This window comes from Camponotus floridanus, unplaced genomic scaffold (genome assembly GCF_003227725.1).
Source record: "Camponotus floridanus strain SB8 unplaced genomic scaffold, Cflo_v7.5 scaffold32, whole genome shotgun sequence".
Taxonomy (NCBI): Eukaryota; Metazoa; Arthropoda; class Insecta; order Hymenoptera; family Formicidae; genus Camponotus; species Camponotus floridanus.
Window position 1 is genome coordinate 382,983 of NW_020229459.1, and position 23,304 is coordinate 406,286.

The following is a 23,304-nucleotide window of genomic DNA, read 5'->3' on the forward strand; positions in this document are numbered from 1 at the left end:
ATTATTCCAATTTAAATACATCAGTATTTAAATTGGAATAATTTTGAATTTTGCAAATTTTAATTCAATTTAATCCAATTTAAATACATCAGTATTTAAATTGGAATAATCTAAATTTTGAATTTTACAAATTTTAATTATTTTAACATTCATTGAATCGATGTTAAATAGAGAATCGATGTTAAATAGAGAGTAATATTTTATGTATCAAAGGATATCGCGATAAGATGGATTTGAGCGAAATATGTGATTTAAAAATTTAATATCGATTCAATGAATGTTAAAATAATTAAAATTTGCAAAATTCAAAATTTAGATTATTCCAATTTAAATACATCAGAATTTAAATTGGAATAATCTAAATTATCTTAATAATTTATTGGAATAATCTTAATAATCTAAATTAATGTTAAAATAATTAAAATTTGCAAAATTCAAAATTTAGATTATTCCAATTTAAATACATTAATAAATTGGAATAATCTAAATTTTGAATTTTGCACATTTTAATTATTTTAGCACTCATTGAATCGATGTTAAATAGAGAGTAATATTTTATGTATCAAAGGATATCGCAATAAGATGGATTTGAGCGAAATATGTGATTTAAAAATTTAATATCGATTCAATGAATAATTAAAATAATTAAAATAATTAAAATTTGCAAAATTCAAAATTTAGATTATTCCAATTTAAATACATCAGAATTTAAATTGGAATAATCTAAATTATCTTAATAATTTATTGGAATAATCTTAATAATCTAAATTAATGTTAAAATAATTAAAATTTGCAAAATTCAAAATTTAGATTATTCCAATTTAAATACATTAATATTTAAATTGGAATAATCTAAATTTGAATTTTGCAAATTTTAATTATTTTAACACCCATTGAATCGATGTTAAATAGAGAGTAATATTTCATGTACCAAAGAATATCGCGATAAGATTGGATTTGAGCGAAATATGATTTATACTACTATTTGCATTTATTATATTTTCAGATTAATTGCCGCCTATTACTCTCGCATCGCGATACGAATGTATCTCGAAAGCGAATGTTGCAACGAATCGCATGTCGATCACGCTGGAGCGGCGGCCCTGAAACGGCCGAGGCGAGAATTCCGCGTAAATTCCGAAATGTTTCTGCCCGTATCTCTGCGTGCGAAGCAAAAGAAATTCCGCGTGGATATAATAATAAATAAGGCCAATACCGCGAGGTGGAGGCGAATTCCACTTCCAACGAGAAACTCTGACTAGAGAGAAAAATGTTCACCTATCTGTCCCCAGTTATCAATCAAAGATAGATAAAAAAAAATGACGAAAGATTATTGGAAATAGAGACCACTTATTGGTTGATTTTTTTTTATCCATTATCGATATCTTCTTCGGAGAAAATTTTAAAAAACAAATGCTCTTAGTTTCCTGATAATTAATGAATAATTATAGAGTTTCTGGGAAATGAAACTTCCATCGGATTCAGCAGAGAAAGTGTATAACGAAATTAATTAATTTGTGGAGTAGATACTGCTTTAGTAGAACTTTGATTTGCGGTTTTTGTAGAAATATAAATGTAAAAGTGACGTGTAATTTTTCTTAAATTTATAGTGATTAACAGAAGACATTTGAAACGTAAGGAGTAAAAGTGAGGCAGGTAAAATACGATGACGAAAGACTGTGTTTGAAGTAGACCACCCACATTATTCTTTGCTTGGCTAATTGTTTACTCAATCCAAGACCGATATCTTCTTAGAAAAAAAATCTCGAAATGCTCCTTTTCGAATGCTTAGCGAATAATTATAGAAATTTCTGACAAATTAAAATTCCATCGGATTCAAGGGAGCGAAAGTATGCAATAAAATTAATTAATTTGAAGAGAATATTCATTCGATGAAATTAAGACTCAGAATTTTATAGAGATGCAGATGTAAAAATTAATGTACATAATTTTATTAGAAATTAATTAAAAATAAATTCAACTAATTTTTCTTGACGATCAACAAAAATATATTTAGAGGAGAATAAGAAGCTAAAGTGAATAAAGAAGACAAATATAAAAAAAAAATGTTGCAAATTTTCACTACTTTGTTCATTGATACTTTTACTGATACCAGCATCGAAAATATTCACTTATCATTGTGTCCATATTGGCCAGGAATCGCACAGGAAACACGCAGATTTGCAACGGTAAGCCACATTTTGCCAAGGTGACTCTGTCAAACCGCCAAGATGGCGTCTCGAGATCGGCCTCCGTTCAGTTCTCCCAACGAATATCCCAACCTTCCGTTACTCTCCCTTTCCCCAGAGGTAAAGTGACTCTCTGTCACTTTACCTCTATCGCTTTCTCACCTTCTCCAGAGACGGAGACCATCATCGGGCTCGGTCTAACCTTTGGAGTCGCGTTTACCGAATCAGTCACGCGTGAGTCACGATGAGCATCGGCTCTCATTCCTCGAGACTAGATAAAAAAAAAAAGAAATAATGAAAAAAAAGAGAGAGAGAGAGAAAGTTTAAGATATCACCTGGCGACAACTTGCTTTGCATTTTATTCGAGATTGCATTACCATCCACCGTAATTTTAATTTAAAAAAAAATGTACAACATCAGAGTGTATACTCAAATCTTGAAAATAAATTCCCTGAGAATTCCATGATTTTCCAGGTGTTTTTGTTTAAAATTCCAGGTAAAATTAAAATAATCGTATAAATATAATTTTATAATTTTAATATAAATTAATTAAAAAATTCAATAAAAAGCATAAAGACCATTTATTGAATTTTTTGATTTTATCGTATGGACCTATATTTAATTATATTTATTTAAATTAATTAAAATAAATATAATTGTATAATTTTTAAATAAATTTATTTATCGTACCTTAAACATTAAACATAAATTTAAAAAATTTTTTTAAATTTAAAACAATTAATAATAATAATAATAATGTATATATATATTTTTTATAAAATTTGAACAACACAAAAATTTATAAAATATATATATACATAAATCTATTTTTTTAATACTTAAAAAAAATTATCAAAGTAGTTTTTAAAAAATTCCCCGAGTCTTAATAAAATTCCATAAAAATTCCTTGATTTTCTAAGTTAAAAGAAAAATCTGACAATTGTTGAAGGTCGTCCTAGAACGAATCTACATGAAAGATCTCTTTTCGAATATCACGTAATTTTCTCGAATTCCGGTAATCTAATCTGTCGGTATTTTTCGAGAATCGAATATCGTAGAGATATCGCGATTTAATACGGTCTGCTGCATCGAAATGGAAGGCGATCGGCAGGTAAAATCTTAATCGCCGAGTTTGTCGAGCAAACAGACGGGTCCCTCGGCACAGGTTCGTCCTCTCCTCCAAATTTTCTCGGACGCGATAACGTCCGAGTTAACATGAACGAACGTTTGTGAACGTCGATGTTTGCGAATGTATGTGCCTGCTTGAAATTCCGAGTATCTCCTTGTCCAAACAATGTACATACATGTACGTAAACCCGACCGGGAGTTATGACGAGGCTCGCGTGGAATTCCTCGACGCAAATTTCAGCCAAATTCCTGACACACATCCGTTCGGTTGCGGACAAATTCATTAAGAGAGGTGGATGAATGGCATAAAAGGCGCTTCTCAATCATCGCTGATGATGAAAACAACTTCATCTTGCTCGATCTCGTTTAATCCCTCTGCCAATTGACTCAAAATGATTGCCATATGGCTAACATTTTTCGAAATTCGTCCCATAAACGAGATATTCGATAATTCATACATCATTTCGATCAGAGACGTTGAACTTTCATTAAAAGATGTTTAAAAATATCAGTTGATTGATCTGAACAACGTGAAATGGTCGATCAATGTCTGAGGTACACTGAGAAAAAAATCTGGTTGCATTAATTAGAATTCTGGTAGAATTCAACTAGTATATTGAAAAATGGATATATATATATATATATATATATATATATATATATATATATTTGATAAATTTTTGTGTTATTCAAATTTAAAAAAAAAATTTGGAAGAAATTAATCAAATTCATCTGATAATTCCTACACGAATTCTGATTCGGGGAATTTTTTAAAAACTACTTTGATAATTTTTTTTTAAGTATTAAAAAAAATATATATATATATATTTTTTTTTTTAATACTTAAAAAAAAATTATCAAAGTAGTTTTTAAAAAATTCCCCGAGTCTTAATAAAATTCCATGAGAATTCCTTGATTTTCTAGGTTAAAAGAAAAATCTGACAATTATTAAATTTACCAAATTATCTGATTAATAATACTAAACTCGCCAGCAAGTCGTCCAAAATGTTTTCCATCTAATCTCAAAAGTCTGTTTAATATTCTGAATTCCAACAAGATTATTGGATAAATTCAATCCAGATTCTTGAATAAATTATTTTAAATTCAGTTTATTGGAAATTAAACTGATAAACAGTGATGCCAGAAGAAGATGCAGCTCAAACACACACAATCAGAGAGCTAGCATCCTCTTTTTGGCACTTCTGGTCGTAAGAAAAAAAAATATATTTTGAATTTAATGTTAATACTAGTTCTTTATATACATTTTATGGCAAATATTGAATACGAGTTAAATTAAGAGTGGCAAGCAAAGAAATTAATGTTACAAGAAATTTGATAGATCCAACCAGAAAATACTAACCAAATCCTTATAATAAAATCTATTAAACGTTCCAGTTATTTAAAAAATCGAATCTCATCATGATAATTATAAATTCTTGTTTGATTTAACCAAAATGCCTTCAATCATATACGTCTTGTTGGTACAATCAAACGATTTTTCTCAGTGTACTTTTGACATTTCGATATTAAATTGACTCTATAATCATAATTTATTATTTTGCTTTTTTTTTTTTACGCGGAATATGTAAAATTACATCTTCCGTTCGAGCATGAGGACAGCTGCGCGATTCGTTATCTTATCGAACCCAACTATCGTCGAATACATTCTTGACAATAGAAGGGAGAGGGGAACCGAAAATGTCATGTGATAGACGAGGAAGAGAAAACGCACGACAGAAAAACATTGCAGAGAAAATCCTATTTTTTTTTTATTGCATTGATAGTCAATGACATGGGTGATCGTGGTCTTTACGATGAGAATAAGCCTTATTGATAAGCGTCGTTTAATACTTCAGATATAACAAGCTTTAATCTCTCTCGCGACGCTTTGAAGAAAGCGCATGCTTGAAAAAAATTCCATTACGATAAGTCACATTCTTCAATGTAATTTTATAATTTAAAGAATGCACAGATATGTTAATCGCGTAACCCGTAGCTTCAAGGCGAGACCATCTGTATTTGTATTCGCGATGAAGGATTCAATGAAAGATTTTTGTTTAATCGTTCCACTCTCCCTCGCTTCTTTTTAGCTTAGCTAAAAATAGCGTTGGAATTTTATCCACTCCTCTCTCTAAGTATCTCTTAATTGACTACATTGTGACAAGCACATCAGCGTAGATAACGACAGAAAAAAATCAAAGGTGAACAGAAAAATACGATCGCATATGAAATTTACATGACGTCAATTTTCAGAAAAATAAAATTAAATAAAATTATGACAGTCGAGTATCTCGATCTCTCTCCTCCTCTTTTCTTTTTTCTCTCTTTCTTTTTACATTTTAAAATTTATACGTCATATTTCAAAAATAAAATTAATTTAAGAATGTTCGAAAAATATTTAATTAATAAAATTAATTCGATATCTCAAATTGGTGAAAGAATATATTTGAGAAAGGAGAAAAAGAGAGAGAGAAAGAAATTGAAATAATTAATTAACTAAATTAAATATTAAAAATTATTAAATAAAATTAAATAAATAAAATCAAATCAAAATTAAATGTAAATACAAAAATTAAATTCATAATAAAATACATAAATTCAAAATTAAATAAATTAATTTAATTAATTAAATAAAGTTATAGAATAGGAGTGATTATTTTCAATCTCTCTCTCTCTTGCTCCGATACTTTGAATATAAAATCTTTTATCAATGTTTGAGATATTACTAATAATATTCGAGGAATAATAATATCGGAGCAACGGGAAACTCAACATCTGTTCTCGAGTGTAAAATCAAAGTCGGGTGAGCGGCAAACGCATTCGAAATGTGGTCAAAATTAACGTGAGTCAACGAGGGACGAGGCGTCCTTATCACTCGACGATAAGCGAAAACGTCGAGGAAACGCGATGCGTGGCATCCTCGGGTCTCGACGTCGAGTTCTACGAACCCGATGACCATCGGACACCGTCCATTTTTTCTTCTTTTTTTTTTTTCGTCGCACCCTCGAATGCCTGAACCTACCCAAGGTCCGCCCTTGACCCTCGACGAGGCGACCAGCGAGAGTCTCGGGCGTCCTTTTTCACTTTAACGGGAATACCATCAGCCACGATGTCGCTGTGGAGAAGCAACGGGAAAGCTCGAGAGAAGATTTATTCACCGTTTATTACCGCCTTCCCCCTCCCCCCTCGCCAAATTTATATTCAATAATACCACGTACGTGACGGTATTTAACATCGAAAGCTCGTGGGCGCGCTTGCCTTTTGCCTGATATTAATTAACCCTCGAGAGCACCGGTGCTCGGATACGCGAGAGGTTTTTGCCTCCAACACTGCAATTATCTCTTGCGAAACAACTTTCTTCATGGTATTTTCATACGATAGTTCGTTACCTTATCTGCACTTTGCATCGCAGCCACGCGTGTACGTATTTTTATATACGCGCGTTTTTCCTCCTCCTCCCCCTCGAATAAAAAATCTCGCGATATCTCGTAATACATAATAAGTACATTCCAAAGACGTGCCGCGCGCTTGCGGTATAGAGGAGAGCAGTGTTTCCTTGCCGAAGAGAAATACCCACGCGCTTTAAATATATGGTGTAAATAAAATATATGTAATATATATATATATATATATATATATATATATATATACATATATATATATTACATATATTTTATTTAATGTATATTAATTATATATTAAAAAAAAAATATATATATATATATATATGTGTGTACAGGGTGTCCCAAAAGTCCCGGACCGGTCAAATATTTCATAAACTATGCACTTCAGAAAGAAATGTTTCAGACAAAAGTTGTATGGCTTGAAGGGGGCCATCAGATGGTGGCAATGATTTGACATGGGAGAATCATTTGAAAGTCACGTGAAGATCACCGTCAATTTCTTAAATGGAACCCCCTATTTTTTATTACATATTCGTGTAGCTTATCTCGAGAGCTTTCCAAAACACTATAATAAAGTATTTCTTCATTGAGTACTTTTCGAGTTATGAGGCTTGAAATCATTTCCTAATTTTACATAAACCGTAAAATGTCTTGTAAAATATTAATTTTTCGATTATCTTACCTTAATGATTTTATGTACAAAATAATGAGAGGAATCAATTGGTGTAAAAAAAAAACATAGTTGTTTTTAAGAAAAAAATATGTAATTTGCAATTAACAATTTCATTTTTTTTTTTGAAAACAACTATGTGTTTTCTTTACACCAATTGATTCCTCTCATTATTTTGTACATAAAATTATTAAGGTAAAATAATCGAAAAATGAATATTTTACTAGATATTTTATGGTTTATGCAAAATTAAGAAATAATTTCAAGCTTCATAACTCGAAAAGTACTCAATGAAGAAATACTTTATTATAGTGTTTTGGAAAGCTCTTAAGATAAGCTACAAAAATAAGTAATAAAAAATAGACGGTTTCATTTAAAAAATTAACGGTGATCTTCACGTGACTTTCAAATGACTCTCCCATGTCAAATCATTGCCACTATCTGATGGCTCCCTTCAAGCCATACAATTTTTGTCTGAAACATTTCTTTCTAAAAGTGCATAATTTATGAAATATTCAACCGATCCGGGACTTTTGGGACATCCTGTATGTATATATATATATATATATATATATATATATATATATATATAATTATTATATATTTATAATATACAGGGTGTCACTTAATTGGTGTCCACTATTTATATAGCGATATTCCAAAAAATATCGCTACATAAATAGTGGGCGCCAATTAAGTGACACCCTGTATATAACACGTATATAACACGTGTATAACATGTATATGACACGTATATAACATGTATATATACAATGTGTGCATTTTTATACATGACTGCGAGATTCTGAAAGACGAACTCGCACAAAAAATAAGACTTATTGTTGGAAGAGGCTGCGAAGAGAAAAAAAAAGAGCGATGAAAGAGAAACGATGAGGCTAGCAAATTAAGTTCTTTATTAGAGAGAGATGCAAATATTCTACGTATTTAAATCGTCGCCACGCGATACGCGACCGGTCGTCTTTTCCTGATCGTATCTGCTCGTGTCGCACACACACACACACACGTACCTTTCTCTCTCTCTCTCCCTCTCTCTTTCTCTCGCTCTCTCTCTCTCGTCTCTCTTTCGGTCTCCCGACATTTCCGATATATCTCGCGCGCGGATTAATTCCAGACGAGGACGAGCAAGAGCCGTAGTGAACCGGGAGCTATCTTTAGTCCGCCTTACGAGCAAAAGAGAGTTGTACGGTCTCTGCCATCGGTCGGAATAAGACAGCGACTCGATTTCTCGACGATGCCGAGTGCTATTTTTCAAAACGTGAATGGCCACCTCGCACGAGTCGATAATCGACAAAAATGTAATGCAAGAATATGCATAGGTGTGTGAGAAAGAGAGAGAGAGAGATACTCCGGATCTCCTGATATTAATAAATCCTCCGCGGCCGTCAGACAAAAATGTCGTCATCAATTCTCGTTTCGGCATCGTGCAGTTGCAACAATAACTGCAATCGTACGACGTTATCCGGGATACAAATGATTGGGAAAATTTTCAAAAGCCTTAAGTATCCGAGATATAGTGGTCGTTAAGTATCCGAGATATACACTGAGGGAAAATGTTTTTTAAATCAAATAAATTTGTTTTCTCGAAACTTTTGCTTTAAATGGAAGGAATTGTTTATTTCATTTAAGCAAAAGCATTTAATTTTAATTAAATATGCATGTTATATTAAGTTACATTATTTTCATTTATATATATATTTTTTTATATTTAAATACTTTATATATTTTAAATTTAAATTTAAGATATATATATTAAAATATATATATAAGATATATAAGATATATAGATTAAAATATATATATTAAAATATATATATTAAAATAATAAATATATATATTTTAAATTTAAATTTAAAATATATATATTTATTATTTTAATATATATATTTTAATATATATATTTTAATATATATATTTTAATATATATATTTTAAATTTAAATTTAATATATATTTTAATAGTAAATTTAATATATATATATTTTTTATATATATTTTAATATATATTTTAATAGTAAATTTAATATATATATATATATATATATATATATATATATTAAATTTACTATTATATATTTTAAATATTTAAATTTAATTTATATTTTTTTATTTCAAGATAATTTTTCTCTCAGTAATAATATCGTTAATCTCTCGAAATTAGTACAAAATCATTAGGAATAAATGGAGACCTTGACCACTCAGATAAATCGAAATTTCTTGCACGGTATTTTAAGATTATAAAAATAGAAAAAAAAAATATATATATATATAATATTTATATAACATTTATATAACATGTTATATTACATATTAATATAATATATAAATATATATACGTGCAATTATTTTGCTAATATAATATAATAAAAATGTTACAATTATTCTCAATTTTTCTTCCAACAGTTCTCTCCCTCTCTCTCTCTCTCTCTTTTAAAATTATCAACAATTCTAATATTCTCCGAATAAGAAACGGGAATATTATTTAGCACGGAAATTTCCATCCTTCCATCCTTCTTAGACCTATAAACGCGATATGGTTCTATTTCACTTCCCAAGCTATCGATTTGCCGACTTCCTCTTCATCTTCGGTTAACGAGGAAAAAAAAAAACGAAATCACGATTCAACAAATAACACCGGTATTCAATGCGTATAACGAGCTGATTTAGCAGCTTCCCTGACGAGGGGAAGAAGCTACCGTTTTTTTTTTTCTCTCTCCATCGCGCGTTCGTAAATATTTTGAAGCCGGCGTTAATGTCGGCCATAAGCGCGACAAATTTTGCCGGGGGGCTGAGGCGGGGGGAGGGGGGCGGGGGGATCCGGACGATTAATTTTCAACATCCGTGCCGTCGAATTAATAACGTCGACTCGAATTCGAAGCCCTCGAGGAGCTCGCGGACACGCACCGGGTGACTCATCGCGACGAACATATTTAATCCCGCAACGCGAGTTTAGCCCTCCCCCCCCTCCCCCCCCCTCTACGCTCCGGGAGGGAGAAGACGCGCTACGTCATTTCGAAAATCGCTGGGAAAATTAATTTCCCCAGCTGTTCGTCAATTTTTCTCTCTATTCTATTCTTTCTCCCTTAACTTAATTTCATCCGAAATTTCAAGGGGAATTTTAATTCTGGGCTCGTCATCTCTTTCCGGGGTTTTTTTTTTAAATATATAATACAAAGAAGGATATTTAGAGGATTTTCTCCACAAACATGAATCGATAATTCAATTCCGGTGAATATCTTTTTGAATTTTTTCCTAACCTTTTAATCTTAAAAGAAAAAAGACGGGAGCCGAGGAATTAAACCGACAAAGTTTGTCGATAAATTAATTGGCCTAATGACAATTTTCTGCGTTAAAAAACTTTCAATTTTGTAGCCAGCAATATTGAAAAAAAAGTCGCAAATTTAGTATCGGCCTTAAGGTTAACCGACGTCGGGAAAACCGGGCCCCGAGGGATTCGCGCAAAAGCCGGTAGACATCTGGCACTCGCACCTGCATTACACCGGCCCTATCAATCCTTATTACAGTTAGACATTGATAAAGCCACGACAGAGAAGCGCAGAACAGTGCGAGATCGAGATACGAAGAAAGAAAGAAAAAATAAAAAATAAAAGAAACGTTCAATCATTGCGATCTTTCCCTCCAAGTGGGAGGCGATAAAATTAATTCCCAGATTCTCCGCCTACGACGAGTCTCCGACCTTGATTCCTACACGCTTGAAGCCTCGTATTTGCACGGGTTTATATTTAAATTGACGGGCCTCGAGGCTGATCGATCCGAAAATCGAATCGAGGCCCTAGACTCGTCGCAGGCCGTCCAGGGAGAGACGTTAAAAATCGTCACTCACGTAGATCAGGCCGGAGTAGTATCGGTCCTTGAGGTTATGCAGGACGGAGGCCTCGTTGAGGCAGGTAAGCTCCGCCATGTCCTCGACCTTGTCGAACTTGGGCGGGTTCATCTTCTGTATGTCGTCCTTGGCGACGAGCACGCGCTTGCCGGTCTCGGCGATCTCCACCTCGACCTCGTCGCCGCGCTCGCCCTTGATCCCGGCGGCGACGAAGCCCTGGGTCTCGTGCGGCACCCACACCAGCTTCTTCTGCGTCCATTCCGCCTGGGTGGCCGGGTCGTTGAAGTTGTTCCTGTCCACCGACAGGAAGCGCAGCTCCGGATCGGACCGGTCTACCCGAGAGTCCACGTCCGCCATCTTTGTTTAGCGAGCGGCAAAGCTGCTGCTGCTGCTGCTGATGGATGATGATGATGCCTGGCTCCTCGGTCTCTATCTCTTTCTCTATCCCACGTGCTCTGTACTCGCCGATGACTCTACTCGCGTACTCGGGACGATCGACTCGGGGCAGAGTCTGACCGAGTCCAACGACGACGACGACGACGACGACGACGGCGGCTGCCGCTACTAGTTGTCGCCACGATGCGCAACCGACGACGAGCGCGCGAGTCCCACCACCACCAGCACCACCACCACCACTACCACTGCCACTGCCGCGACGACGAAGGACGGACTCGCCCTCCTCGCGAGCGAGCGAGCCGGTTAGCCCGGAGCTTCTCGCCTTCCTCGGGAAGAGAGACGAGAGTGAGGGGGAGGGGGTAAGGGAGGAAGTCTCCGCGTCTTTCTCGTCTTTCTCGTCCGCCCAGAGTCGAGTTGCCTTCCGTCTCTCTCTCTCTCTCTCTCTCTCTCTCCTCCTCCTGATTCTCCTTCGGTCCCTCTTTACGTACACCTCGAACGCGCCGATCGCAACTGTCACTGACCGTCGTCGAGCACCTGCGGCCGACCCGCGTCCTTCCTCCGCCGAGTCCCACCGGATGTACTAGGGATATGCGGATAATCGCGAGAGTTTCGATTTATCGATACCTAGAGTGATTCCGAAATGCGATCGGAGATACAAGAGGTTCAGCTACAAAGAATAAATCCGTTGGTCCGTTTGACAGAACGCGATTGGTCCCAAGAGGGGGACCAATCGAGGCGTATCTTCAACCTGATTGGTCCAACGCTTTCAGTCTTATAGTGACAAGACGAACGCACCAATAGGAAAGCGAATTTGAGCGCCACAATTTCTTTGCGCATCTATAAACGATTGTCATTCGACACGTGACCGATTTTGAACAGACTTAAATTAAATATAAATAGTGTACGAATAAATTATCAATGATTTATGTTGCAATTAATGTTAATAAATTCGATAGATATTAAATATATTATTAAATATATCAAGTAGCAATTATTAATATTATATAACACGTACATAACTGAAATGTAACAAGCATCTGTTTGGACGAAAATAATTGTTCTAATTACGAAATAATCTCTAATCATGTATATAAATGCAAAAAAAGTCTCACTACGCCTTTCATTTCTGACATTTCAGAGTCGAACACGTATCTAGATACATGCTTCATGATCTTCATATATTGTTGAAAATTGAGCATCTCAAAGTGCTTGCCATATGTGTGTGAAAGTTTGAAAAAAATTATATAATTCAAGTAGATTAAATTTTATCTATCTAAAAATAAGTTTTCGAAACCAACAATCATATAATTCATGCACGTTCTCATGTGTGTTTCAGCATGATTTTTATACAATTTTATATCTTCTTACTAGAATTATTTATTTATGATATTCACTGTTTTCACTCGGTTCAAAGTTATAATTCAGCAAATTAATAAATATAAATGGGAAACCACCTAAAGGCTAAAGAATTAAGAAAGAAATAATAATAATAATAATACAGCAAGTATTAGATTGATGGAAAAGTTTTTTGTTTTTCACATTAAAAACACATAGGAAAAATAAAATTATGTGTTAATATTAAATTTTATATAATTAAATAAATATATTAATATTATTTATATATATAATAAAAAATTATATAATATTAAAAAATCCATATAAATAATATTAAAATACTTTTAAATTATTTCCATATAAAAATATATAGTTTTCGATCTTCTAATCAATAATCATGCAAGTCTCTCATGAGTATAATAGTGAAGAAATAAATTGTAAAACATATAGATAAGTATGTCATACTTATCTATATGTTTCATCATTTATTTCTTCACTATTATTTACTATTATTATTTATCTATGACGTTCTAATACTTTTGCAACAATTTATCCAATAGAAAATTTATTGATAATTGATTTTTTCTGGAATAATCTGAAATAATGAATCAACAATAATGATATCCATGAATCAACAATAATGATATCCAATGATATATTAATATCAATTAAGATTAGGAGTTTCTAATATAAAGAGACTGCAATTGTGTATATTAAATTATATTATAAATTAAATTAAATTAAATTATTATAAATTAAATTAAATTATATTATAAAGTAGTGAATAAAAACAAATATAATATGTATGTTAAATTATATCAGTGTGAATAAAGTTGTCAATTTCCTTAAAATTATATATGCACACATATATGTGTGAAATTGACAACTTTATTCACTGATGTAATTTAACATACATATTATGTTTTTATTTACTACTTTAATCTTAATTGATATCAATATATCATTATCTTTGATTGATTCAGATTATTCCAGAAAAAATATTATCAATAAATTTTCTATAAAATATATATTTCTGATTGATATATAATCAAGCATGAGAAACATATGTATTTCTGTTGTTAGATGAGGTTTCATATAGCTTATCATACATAGTCACGAAATTGTATATAAACGCTCGTTATCAAAGAGGTCACTGTCAATCAAGAAAGTAAGCTTGCTACACATCGTACGTGTTAATACATCAACGACATGTCTTACGGTGCAATAAACGAAGGCATTTTTGATTACGCGAAGGAGAAAAATGTAAGTGAAATGGAAAAAGATTCATTAAATAAAATATCTGAAAATATTTAAAAATATTTAATAGAGTCGATAAAAATCAATACGCACGCGAGCGATAAATATGTTTAAGAATTTTTACATGATATCATTATTATATCATAATGTTATTAAGATGAGTTGATATTATCAAAAGGAGTTTCAACTTTCAGCCTTATTTTACGATTAAGCCCAGGTTGCACCAACATTTTAGATTTAAGCAAGACTTAAATATATATGTGTTTATATCTTTACCTGTCTTTCTGAAAAAAATAAACACATATTTAAGTCTCGCAAAATAATATTGGTGAACTTGAATTATTTATTCACTGTAATTATTGTATTATTCTATTATTTCTCATATTTATTTAATATTGTTGCTTATTGCTCGTATTATTGCTCCTAATATTGCTTTCATCAATTGTATTAAATATTTTTTAATATAACAAACTTTTTTTACCTAAATCTATTACTGGAAATATTAATTTTATATAAACATTATATAAATCCTTTCACATAATATCTCGTAAATATTTCAAATTGTCGGATAATGTAATGTTTCCAAGTAATATTTACAAAAAGAGAGTTTTGTCTAAAAATTTTTCTGTGGACCAAGTGCTTCTTGGCTAAATTTCTCAGCTAAATTTCATTCGAATATTATTTTGTGAGAACCGCTACTAAAATGAGTTAAGTGTATGATTACACTAGGCTATTATCGTTGATTTACGAAGTGACACGCTTACAAAACCAACCGCGGCAATGAGGAAGGCTATGTTTGAGGCCGAAGTGGGGGATGACGTTTTTGAAGAAGACCCTACGGTAAAAGGTAATTTTAAAAAATGTATAAAACAAAATCAATTAATTTATCTTCATCTTTTGCACACACAAGAACTTAAACACATGTCTCTAAAGATCTAAAAAATGACTTTAAGACGTCTTATCGTCCTTCAGATGTATTCAAGATGTTTTGATACTTTTTTGTGTTGTTTGAGAAATTATTCTCTCAATTATGATTTTTTGAACCTGTATAAGCGCGAAATTTTAACAATAATCAAATATTTATATCACTTTTTAGAATTACAGAAAAAAGCAGCGGCGTTGCTTGGAAAAGAAGATGCACTCTTTGTTAGTTCTGGTACTATGGGAGTTATAATTGCTGGTAAGAGAGAGAATTGATAGAGATAATTTCTATCCTCTATGTGATTTTCTTAAAATAATATGCTTTCAAAATTTATAATCAAATTTATCTTTAATATCTTTATATTTAATATAGTCCTTTTTTTGGTTTCTATCTTTGTTAAATTTCTAAATAAATACAAATAATCTTATCAAGAAGGCCAATACGAGCAATAATTTAAATATTTAAACATATGTGTATTTTTTAAAAAATTATAATTTTATAAAAAACATTTATATAAAAATTATATATATTTTATATATAATATTTTATATAAAACATTTTTGCGCTTTTTCAAAAAATACACTCACCTCCTCCTCTTTCAGTCATGAATCATTGCAACGTACGCGGCAGTGAAGCTTACTGCGGAGACGAGTCGCACGTGTTTCTTCATGAACAGGGTGCTGCCGCGCAGATAGCTGGTGTGAGCCTTTGTACCTTGCCAAATAAGGAGGACGGTACATTTGATCTGAAGAAACTGGACAGCGCGATCCGCACGGATCGCATACATGAACCGATCTCCAAGTTGATCCTCGTGGAGAATACAATTAACGGTAAAATAATACCCCAGTCGTGGGTCGAGGAGTTGATGGTGGTGGCGAGGAAGCATAATCTCAGGACGCATTTGGACGGGGCGCGATTGTGGAATGCCTCAGTCGCTTCGGGGATCTCGGTGAAGGAATTAGTCGCTCCATTCGACTCGGTATCTTTTTGCCTGAGCAAGGGATTAGGCACTCCTATAGGATCCATGCTCTGCGGAAGCAAGAGTTTCATCGCTGACGCAAAGAGGAGACGCAAAGTACTTGGTGGCGCGATGAGACAGGTCGGCGTAATCGCCGCAGCCGGAATCGTCGCTCTGGAAGAAACGGTACCGCGATTAGCGGAGGATCATAAAAGAGCACTAGCGATCGCACAGGCGATTAATCAATTAAATTCCAAAGTATTTAGCGTAAACATGAAAACCGTGCAAACCAATATGATATTCATAAACGTGGATGTCGACGGTGGAGTATCCGCCGTGACGCTCATGAAGAGACTCCATCAAGTCGATGATTCTGATAAAGATGATAAGATTATAATCAGATGCATGGCTTTGTCGGAAACTCTAGTCAGATTGGTACTTCATTATGACATTGATGATTCGATGGTAGATGCTGCTATACGTAAATTAAAATATGTTATCAAACTGTTGGATCCTCAAGTACAGAATTCTTCGTAATTTCTAAAAAAATGCCAATTTATTAAATAAAGAGAATTTCCCATAAAGAGAAATATATTATATATAAAAATATGTATATATATTTGAATAGTAACTATATAGTTTTATATATTAATGAAAATACAAATGAAAAAAAGATTCAAATATATTTTGTTTAATATAATGTGAAACTTTATTTTATTTATACTATTACTACTATTTCTCAATAATATTGTTCCAAATCTTCTATCAAATTTTTTTTATTTTAAATAAAAGTTTGTGATCATGTCATTCAAATATATACAATATTTTTACTGATAAGCATTGGCATTTAATAATGCAACTTTTTGCAAAATTTGATAAATGCAAAAATTTTCTTTAAGAAATTTAGAATTTTTCTTTATAGCAATATATGTATAATATAGGTATTTCTTATGTATTTCTATATGTATTTCTTTATAGCAATATATGTATAATATATTGCATTATTAAAGTTTAATCATGTTGAATGTATTAAACAATTAATTTCCTTTGCAAGAATTCTCCTGTAAACTCGAATAAAAGCGCCAATCGCATGATCAATTAAAGACTAATATATTATTCGCGTTGTTAACTTTAAAACACGTCGTTAACAGATTCATCATTTTTCTCTTCATCCTCAAAGATATCAGCAATATCATATAATCATACTTATTGAAGTCCTTCATTGTTAAATATTTGCTGTCCTGCTTCACACAAATATCAGCGACATACCTCAGAATATCCCACGAGTTATTCATGTTTAGTTGATATGCGTTGCAAATTCAATCCGATTTTTATTGCGTATCAGATCAATGCTTTTAAGTTATACTATATATTTTGAATATATGTTTTGTATTGTTTCGAGTGTGTCTATTTAACAAAAGTATCTTGAACTAAGAAATCTAATTAATATTAATTAATTTTATCAAGACTTGGATAATAAAGCTCCGCATTAAATTGTGCTTAAATCTCCTCATTTATTTTCTTTGCAAGAACTCCTCTCTCCTGTATCTCTACAAAGATTCGGGCCGATCAAATGCACGATTAAGGATGATATTTGTGTTGTTGCTATTAACTTTGAAACGCGTCATTAACAGGTTCATCGTCGTCCTCGTCCTCTTCACCCTCGCTCTCGAAGGTATTATCAGGAATATCGTATAACCGAATCATTGGCTTATTCGGATCCTTCATTATCAAATACTTGCCGTCCTTCTGCTTCATACAAATATCAATGATACACCTCAAGATACCCCATGCGTTGTCCATGTTCAAGTTGATTTGTGTCGCAAACTCGTTCGGTTTATACTGCTGCGTACCAAGGATTACATGCTTGCTCGAGTCTCGTACTATAGCCCGCGACACGTATCCGAATTTCAGCTGATCCGAGCCAGCGAGTAACGCCTGAACCGTCCACTTGGCGAGTTTGCAGGCGTTATTTCGTAATTCGTTGGCCAAAACCGCGCCGCGCTGGGTGTCCAGCTTCTGACGCCACTCGACTCCATTAGCCAGCTTTGAGTCCCATTCGTTCAATGCCTTAATCGTTAAGAATTGGTTCTCGTTGTTGGGGCCTTGCATCACGGCGTCGTGCTCGCATCGGGCGACGAGGACGATGCCGTTGTTGAGGTCCCACTTGCGATAACGATAAGCCACGCTTGCCACATCGCTCTCCTCCTCCTCCGAGATGAACGGATTGCCCTCCTCGAACTTGTAGCGCGGCTCGTTCGACTTGAGGACCTGCTGCGAGAAATTGTGATTGATAAAGGTCGCCTCGAGGGCGAGGTTCCTCGGCGAGTTCAACGAATTCCCGTCGTCCTGCGGCGGCTCGACGCTCGTCTCGTTCACAGTCAGCAGATCGAACTCGGTGTTGTCGCGCTTGTCGAAGAACAGCTTGTCGCCGATCTTCTCGATGACGATGTCCCACGAGTAGTTGCTGCGCGTGCAACACATGATGGTTGCCAGAATCGCGTCGGTGGCGTAAACGTTACCCTCGGTCTTCGACAGCTTACGGACGATGGGATCGTCGGTGGTCGTGACCGTGTGGAAGATGCGATCGATTCTCTGCAGCGGCTTCTCGCTCTTGACGTTCACGCGGTCATACGTCTTGTCGTAATATTCGAGGGAACCGCAGCACAGTATATCCTCGCCATCCTTCACGCCAGGCAACGAGAGCTTGGCCAATCGCGGAAAGTCCATCTCCTCGATGGTAATCCAGTCGGGCCGCACCGTCACGGAGGCGTCTCGAATCTTGATGGGGGGTTGATTCTTGTGATTACGCAGACCTTGCTGTCTACCCCAGCGCTTCGCTTGTCCCTTACGCTCCCGTTCTCGCAACTTGAGCTTTCCTAGCTGCTGCATTTGACTCAGCCCGCCACGTTGACCGCCACGACCGCGTAAGTTGCGCTGGTTGTGACGGAAGCGGCCACGTTGATACGGTGGTTTCTGCACGCGAGTGGTGTCCACCAAGTGGAAAGTGGTCTCGTCTTCGTCGTGATAATAAGCATACTGACTACCGGAACCAAACTGCGATGTATATTTGTCTAGGAAAATATATCATTTATCAGACAATCTTAGTATATCAAATATAAAATTAATTGAAATTTATTAATTGATTAAAAAACAAGATAGTAAAATGTACTCTGATTGTTATATACAACTATTATGATCTATTTTTTACAAATAAGCAGATTAAACTAATATAATATTAATATAATATTTTACAAATAATTAGATTAACTAATATATATTAAATTGATAAATATTTTGTTCAAAAAAAATCTTTACGATACTCTTATAATTTTTTATATTGTAGTAGAAAGTTACAAGACTCTATTTACTTTCAAATATGATATAATAGAAAGTTATAAAACTATACTTGTTATATATCTTTAGATAAAACAAAAATAGATCTAATCATTAAAAATTCAAATAAATGTCATATTAATTAATAATAGTTTTATAAACCTATTCTGTTTACATAAAATAGAGAAAACATCTTGAATATCGTAAATATAATTTAAGAGGTTAAGTTATAATATTAATATACTTTTTCTCTAATCTTTATGATACTCTTATAATTTCTTACAATGAAGTAGAAAGTTAGAAAACTATTTACTTTCAAATATGATATAATAGAAAGTTATAAAACTATACTTGTTATAAATCTTTAGGTAAAACAAAAATAGATCTAATCATTAAAAATATCAAAATAAATATGTAATCAATTATTATTGTATTATTAATATTATATATATTATATATTATATCATATTATTATTATATTATTAATATTATATGTGTTATATATTATTAATCAAAACAAATATGTAATCATATTAATTAATAATAGTCTTATAAACCTATTCTGTTTATATAAAATAGGTAGAACATCTTGAATATCGTAAATATAATTTAAGAGATTAAGTTATAATATTGATATACTTTTTCATAAAAATATTAACTATACGCTATCCAATCATGTACATATTTTAAAATTAAATTTCATATTTCAATAAAATTATAACAATTAGAGAAAAGTTTATAGAGAAAATTAGAGATTAGAGAAAAATTGTAGAAATAATATAGAAAAAAATTATAACAATTAAAACTTGATATGATACATCAAGCACGATAGGCATCTGTTGAATCTTCCTTCCCCAGAATCCATAGCCTTGTTTAATCGCACGAGAACCTTTTATCATCAATCAAATACAACATATGCAAAAATACCAAGGAAACCGCGAGTCCTCGATACCTTGAGAGCTTGTTGAGGTTAAGAGAACCTCAGTCACAGAGAAGAGATACGTACTTGGGAATTTCTTATCCTGGAAGGCCGGTGTCGTCCAGTCGGAGATCTACAACGAGAAAGACATAAATAAGGCTGTTTGACAGGTGGAGGAAGATAAAGGATCCGAATACGTCTGACACATGCTTACCTTGCCCAGCCTGTCTCCCTTCGAAAATGGCTGGTAAGGAATGTCCTTAAACTGATCGGGCAGCTCGCACGGGCCCCAGCCGTCCGGGTTGTGCTGGATCGCTGGCGCCAGGAAGTGCGCCACCTCCTCCTTCGGGACGGGATCGTCCAGCACCACTACGTCCACTTCTGTCATACTTCTATCCGGTCGAACTTGTCGTGCATCGACGAACGGGCCACAACGCGACTCGATATGACAGAGATCTTCCGCTACCGGAAATCCTGCCTGTGACGTCAGTGCTGTCAAACCCTTTCTTTCAAAAATCCCTAGAAAATGTCAATAATGGAGGATTAAATCACGAGCGTTTTATTGACCAATCAGAGCAAAAGAATTTACCATTTTTGCTCCAGCTTATCTGTACTTTGTTAATCTAGTGACTTTAAGATCGCCTAAAAGCAGACTATGACAAAAAAGAGTGAAAACTATGAACAACTTTGTTGTTTGTTTTATAGATTTTAAAAATGGCTTGTCGTATACTACATATTTAGAGTTGTAAATAATTTGATAAAAAATGTTCAATCTGTAAACAATGGTAACACAAATGAAATATATCATTGTCTCTAACTCATTATATGTAATTAACATATAATATGTATTTAAAATTAATTTATCAATTTAATTCTAATAAAATTATGAAATTTTTTTCAGGTATATATTATTGTTTAATATTGTTTAATTTATTGCTTGTCAGTCATTCACATTTATTAAAAATAGTCACTTTATTAAATAATGTGAGAAACTCTATGTTCTTTGCGAATAGTAAGTAGAACTTTTATGGATATAGCTTTTTGATAATAGTTTATATTTACAGTAGAAAATAGTTTGTATTTCACTGTGCTTTTGTTCTATAGGACCTGAAGATGAATTATGAAAGGGTGTGACAAGTATCAGTAATGACAGATCTATATTAAAAATGATAGATTAGTAGTATATTTAGTAGTTGGAAAGAAAGAGAGCAGAAATGAAAAGTGCATCTAGAGAATTTAAAAGAATAAAAAACAAATGTAAAAATAATACATAAAGATTAATATTATGTATTTTTTTCATGAGGAATGTGGAGCGCACATTTATGCATTTATTTATTTAGATGAGATTTACTTTAGAGCACATTCAGTATTCAACTTTAATTTTATTTTCTCTTTCTTACGATATATAAGTATAACATAATTACCTGCCAATGCTATCATTTTTGTATGCTTACAGTGATACAGAAACAACATTACGAGTACTATATTTACAGATAACATCTGTATAATAAAAAAAGCACCAAAAGTCTAATGGTGAAAAAAGGGTAAATATTGTAGACCAGCATAAGTCAACCAATTATTTCACCGCTCTGTTTCATTAGAATTGCAATTTTCTTTTATAATATCATGAATATTATATATAAGATAAAGATTTCAATATGTTTCAAATAAATTTATATATTTTATGTATGTAATACTGCGCACACATATTAAAAGGTGATAATATCGCAGTTATAATAAGATACAATCCTGGCCATGTAGCGATTTTTGGATTCTGAAAATAATTTAATTTGATTTATTTTTAAGAAATGCGCACAATACTTGAGAGCAAATTATTTTTGTGCCACATATTACCTGTGTAAAATTCCACACACAGTATCATATTGTCTGCGATATATAAAAAACTTCATCGATGAAATAAATGGTTGAATATGATTGAGATATAAGAAAAGTAATATACTTTTCTGTATAGTACTTGTAATGAATAACGTTAATGTGGAATACATATATATTTTAATTTCATATAATCGAGATGAGATAAGACACTCATGATTACTTTAAAAATGTGCTCACAAATATCATGTAATTTCAATAGCTGCACATTCGTCAAATTAATCCTATTACGTTAAATGAATCACAGCAGCTTGTTTTAATTTAATTTAACCTAACCAATTATATTATATGCTCCTCATTAAAATGTGTAAAACTGTACGTCGCACATTTAATACGATTAATATACTACGTAATAAAATGTAATACACTAATGAAATAATTAAATATAATTTTTGAAAACATGATACAATCCAGGCAGCGTACGCTTGTGTTTATATTCGATATCCAAAGACACTGAGAGGTTAGGTTAGATCAAATAAATTTATCGTTTAACAGTTGGCAGCCCTACGAGATAGGCTGTGCAGCACTGCGCGTATACAAAATAAATTTGAAATCGCTTTTAGTTTAATCATCTTCACGCGATCGACTTTATTTGAATTGCACGGCATCGCATCGAATTATGATGCGGCGCCGATTTGTCCGAACGTAATTCGGGACATCGCGATGCTGTATAAGCGTCGAATGAGCACGAATTGTCACGCAAATATGATAAATCAAATCTACTCACCGGCTGTTCCACAGGCCGCTCCTCCTCGGGACAATTCGCTCGCCTCGGGACGTTCCGTTCCGATCTTGATGCTCACAAATTCACACGATATCATCAACGCGAACGCGCGACACTTTATTCGGCACTCCCGATACTTGCTTGCATCCGATAATCATCATCAAGGGCGCGAATAATGCGACGCAACTTCGCTCCATCTTCGCGATGACGCCATCACTGAATATCGTCAAAAATCGCTGTCGCGCGTTTCCATCGACACACTATGAAAGTCGCGCGATCATCCTTGGACACTCTCGACGCTCGTTCACTCGC

The 23,304-nt window shown here is 33.3% G+C and overlaps 3 protein-coding genes across 8 annotated transcripts in view; 1 reads left to right on the forward strand and 2 right to left on the reverse strand.

The window, feature by feature from the left end:
- The window catches only part of LOC105250126 (myosin heavy chain, non-muscle), a 46,533-nt gene extending 34,307 nt beyond the window's left edge, over positions 1–12,226 (reverse strand). For 4 of the 6 annotated variants that reach the window (XM_025410411.1, XM_025410410.1, XM_020027201.2 and 1 more), the window contains exon 1: positions 11,253–12,225. In XM_025410411.1, the coding sequence (XP_025266196.1) occupies positions 11,253–11,609 (357 nt within the window). In that variant the 5' untranslated portion in view covers positions 11,610–12,225. Of the gene's footprint in view, positions 1–11,252 lie in introns of all 6 variants that reach the window. The other 2 variants (XR_003123062.1, XM_025410412.1) reach the window with 1 other exon arrangement.
- Positions 12,227–12,793: 567 nt separating this feature from the next.
- On the forward strand, positions 12,794–16,704 carry LOC105250122 (probable low-specificity L-threonine aldolase 2). The gene is made up of 5 exons (XM_011256062.3): positions 12,794–12,866; positions 14,067–14,246; positions 14,970–15,087; positions 15,337–15,420; positions 15,765–16,704. Exons 2-5 carry the CDS (start codon positions 14,193–14,195, stop codon positions 16,655–16,657), a joined length of 1,149 nt encoding a protein of 382 aa, XP_011254364.2. The 5' UTR covers positions 12,794–12,866; positions 14,067–14,192; the 3' UTR covers positions 16,658–16,704.
- Positions 16,705–17,609: 905 nt separating this feature from the next.
- LOC105250120 (eukaryotic translation initiation factor 3 subunit D) lies at positions 17,610–20,864 on the reverse strand. Its single transcript, XM_011256061.3, has 3 exons — positions 20,590–20,864; positions 20,463–20,508; positions 17,610–19,194 (listed from the first exon to the last, which is right to left on the reverse strand). The coding sequence occupies exons 1-3, from the start codon at positions 20,761–20,763 to the stop codon at positions 17,729–17,731; spliced, it is 1,686 nt and encodes a 561-aa protein (XP_011254363.1). The 5' UTR covers positions 20,764–20,864; the 3' UTR covers positions 17,610–17,728.
- Positions 20,865–23,304: the final 2,440 nt, after the last annotated feature.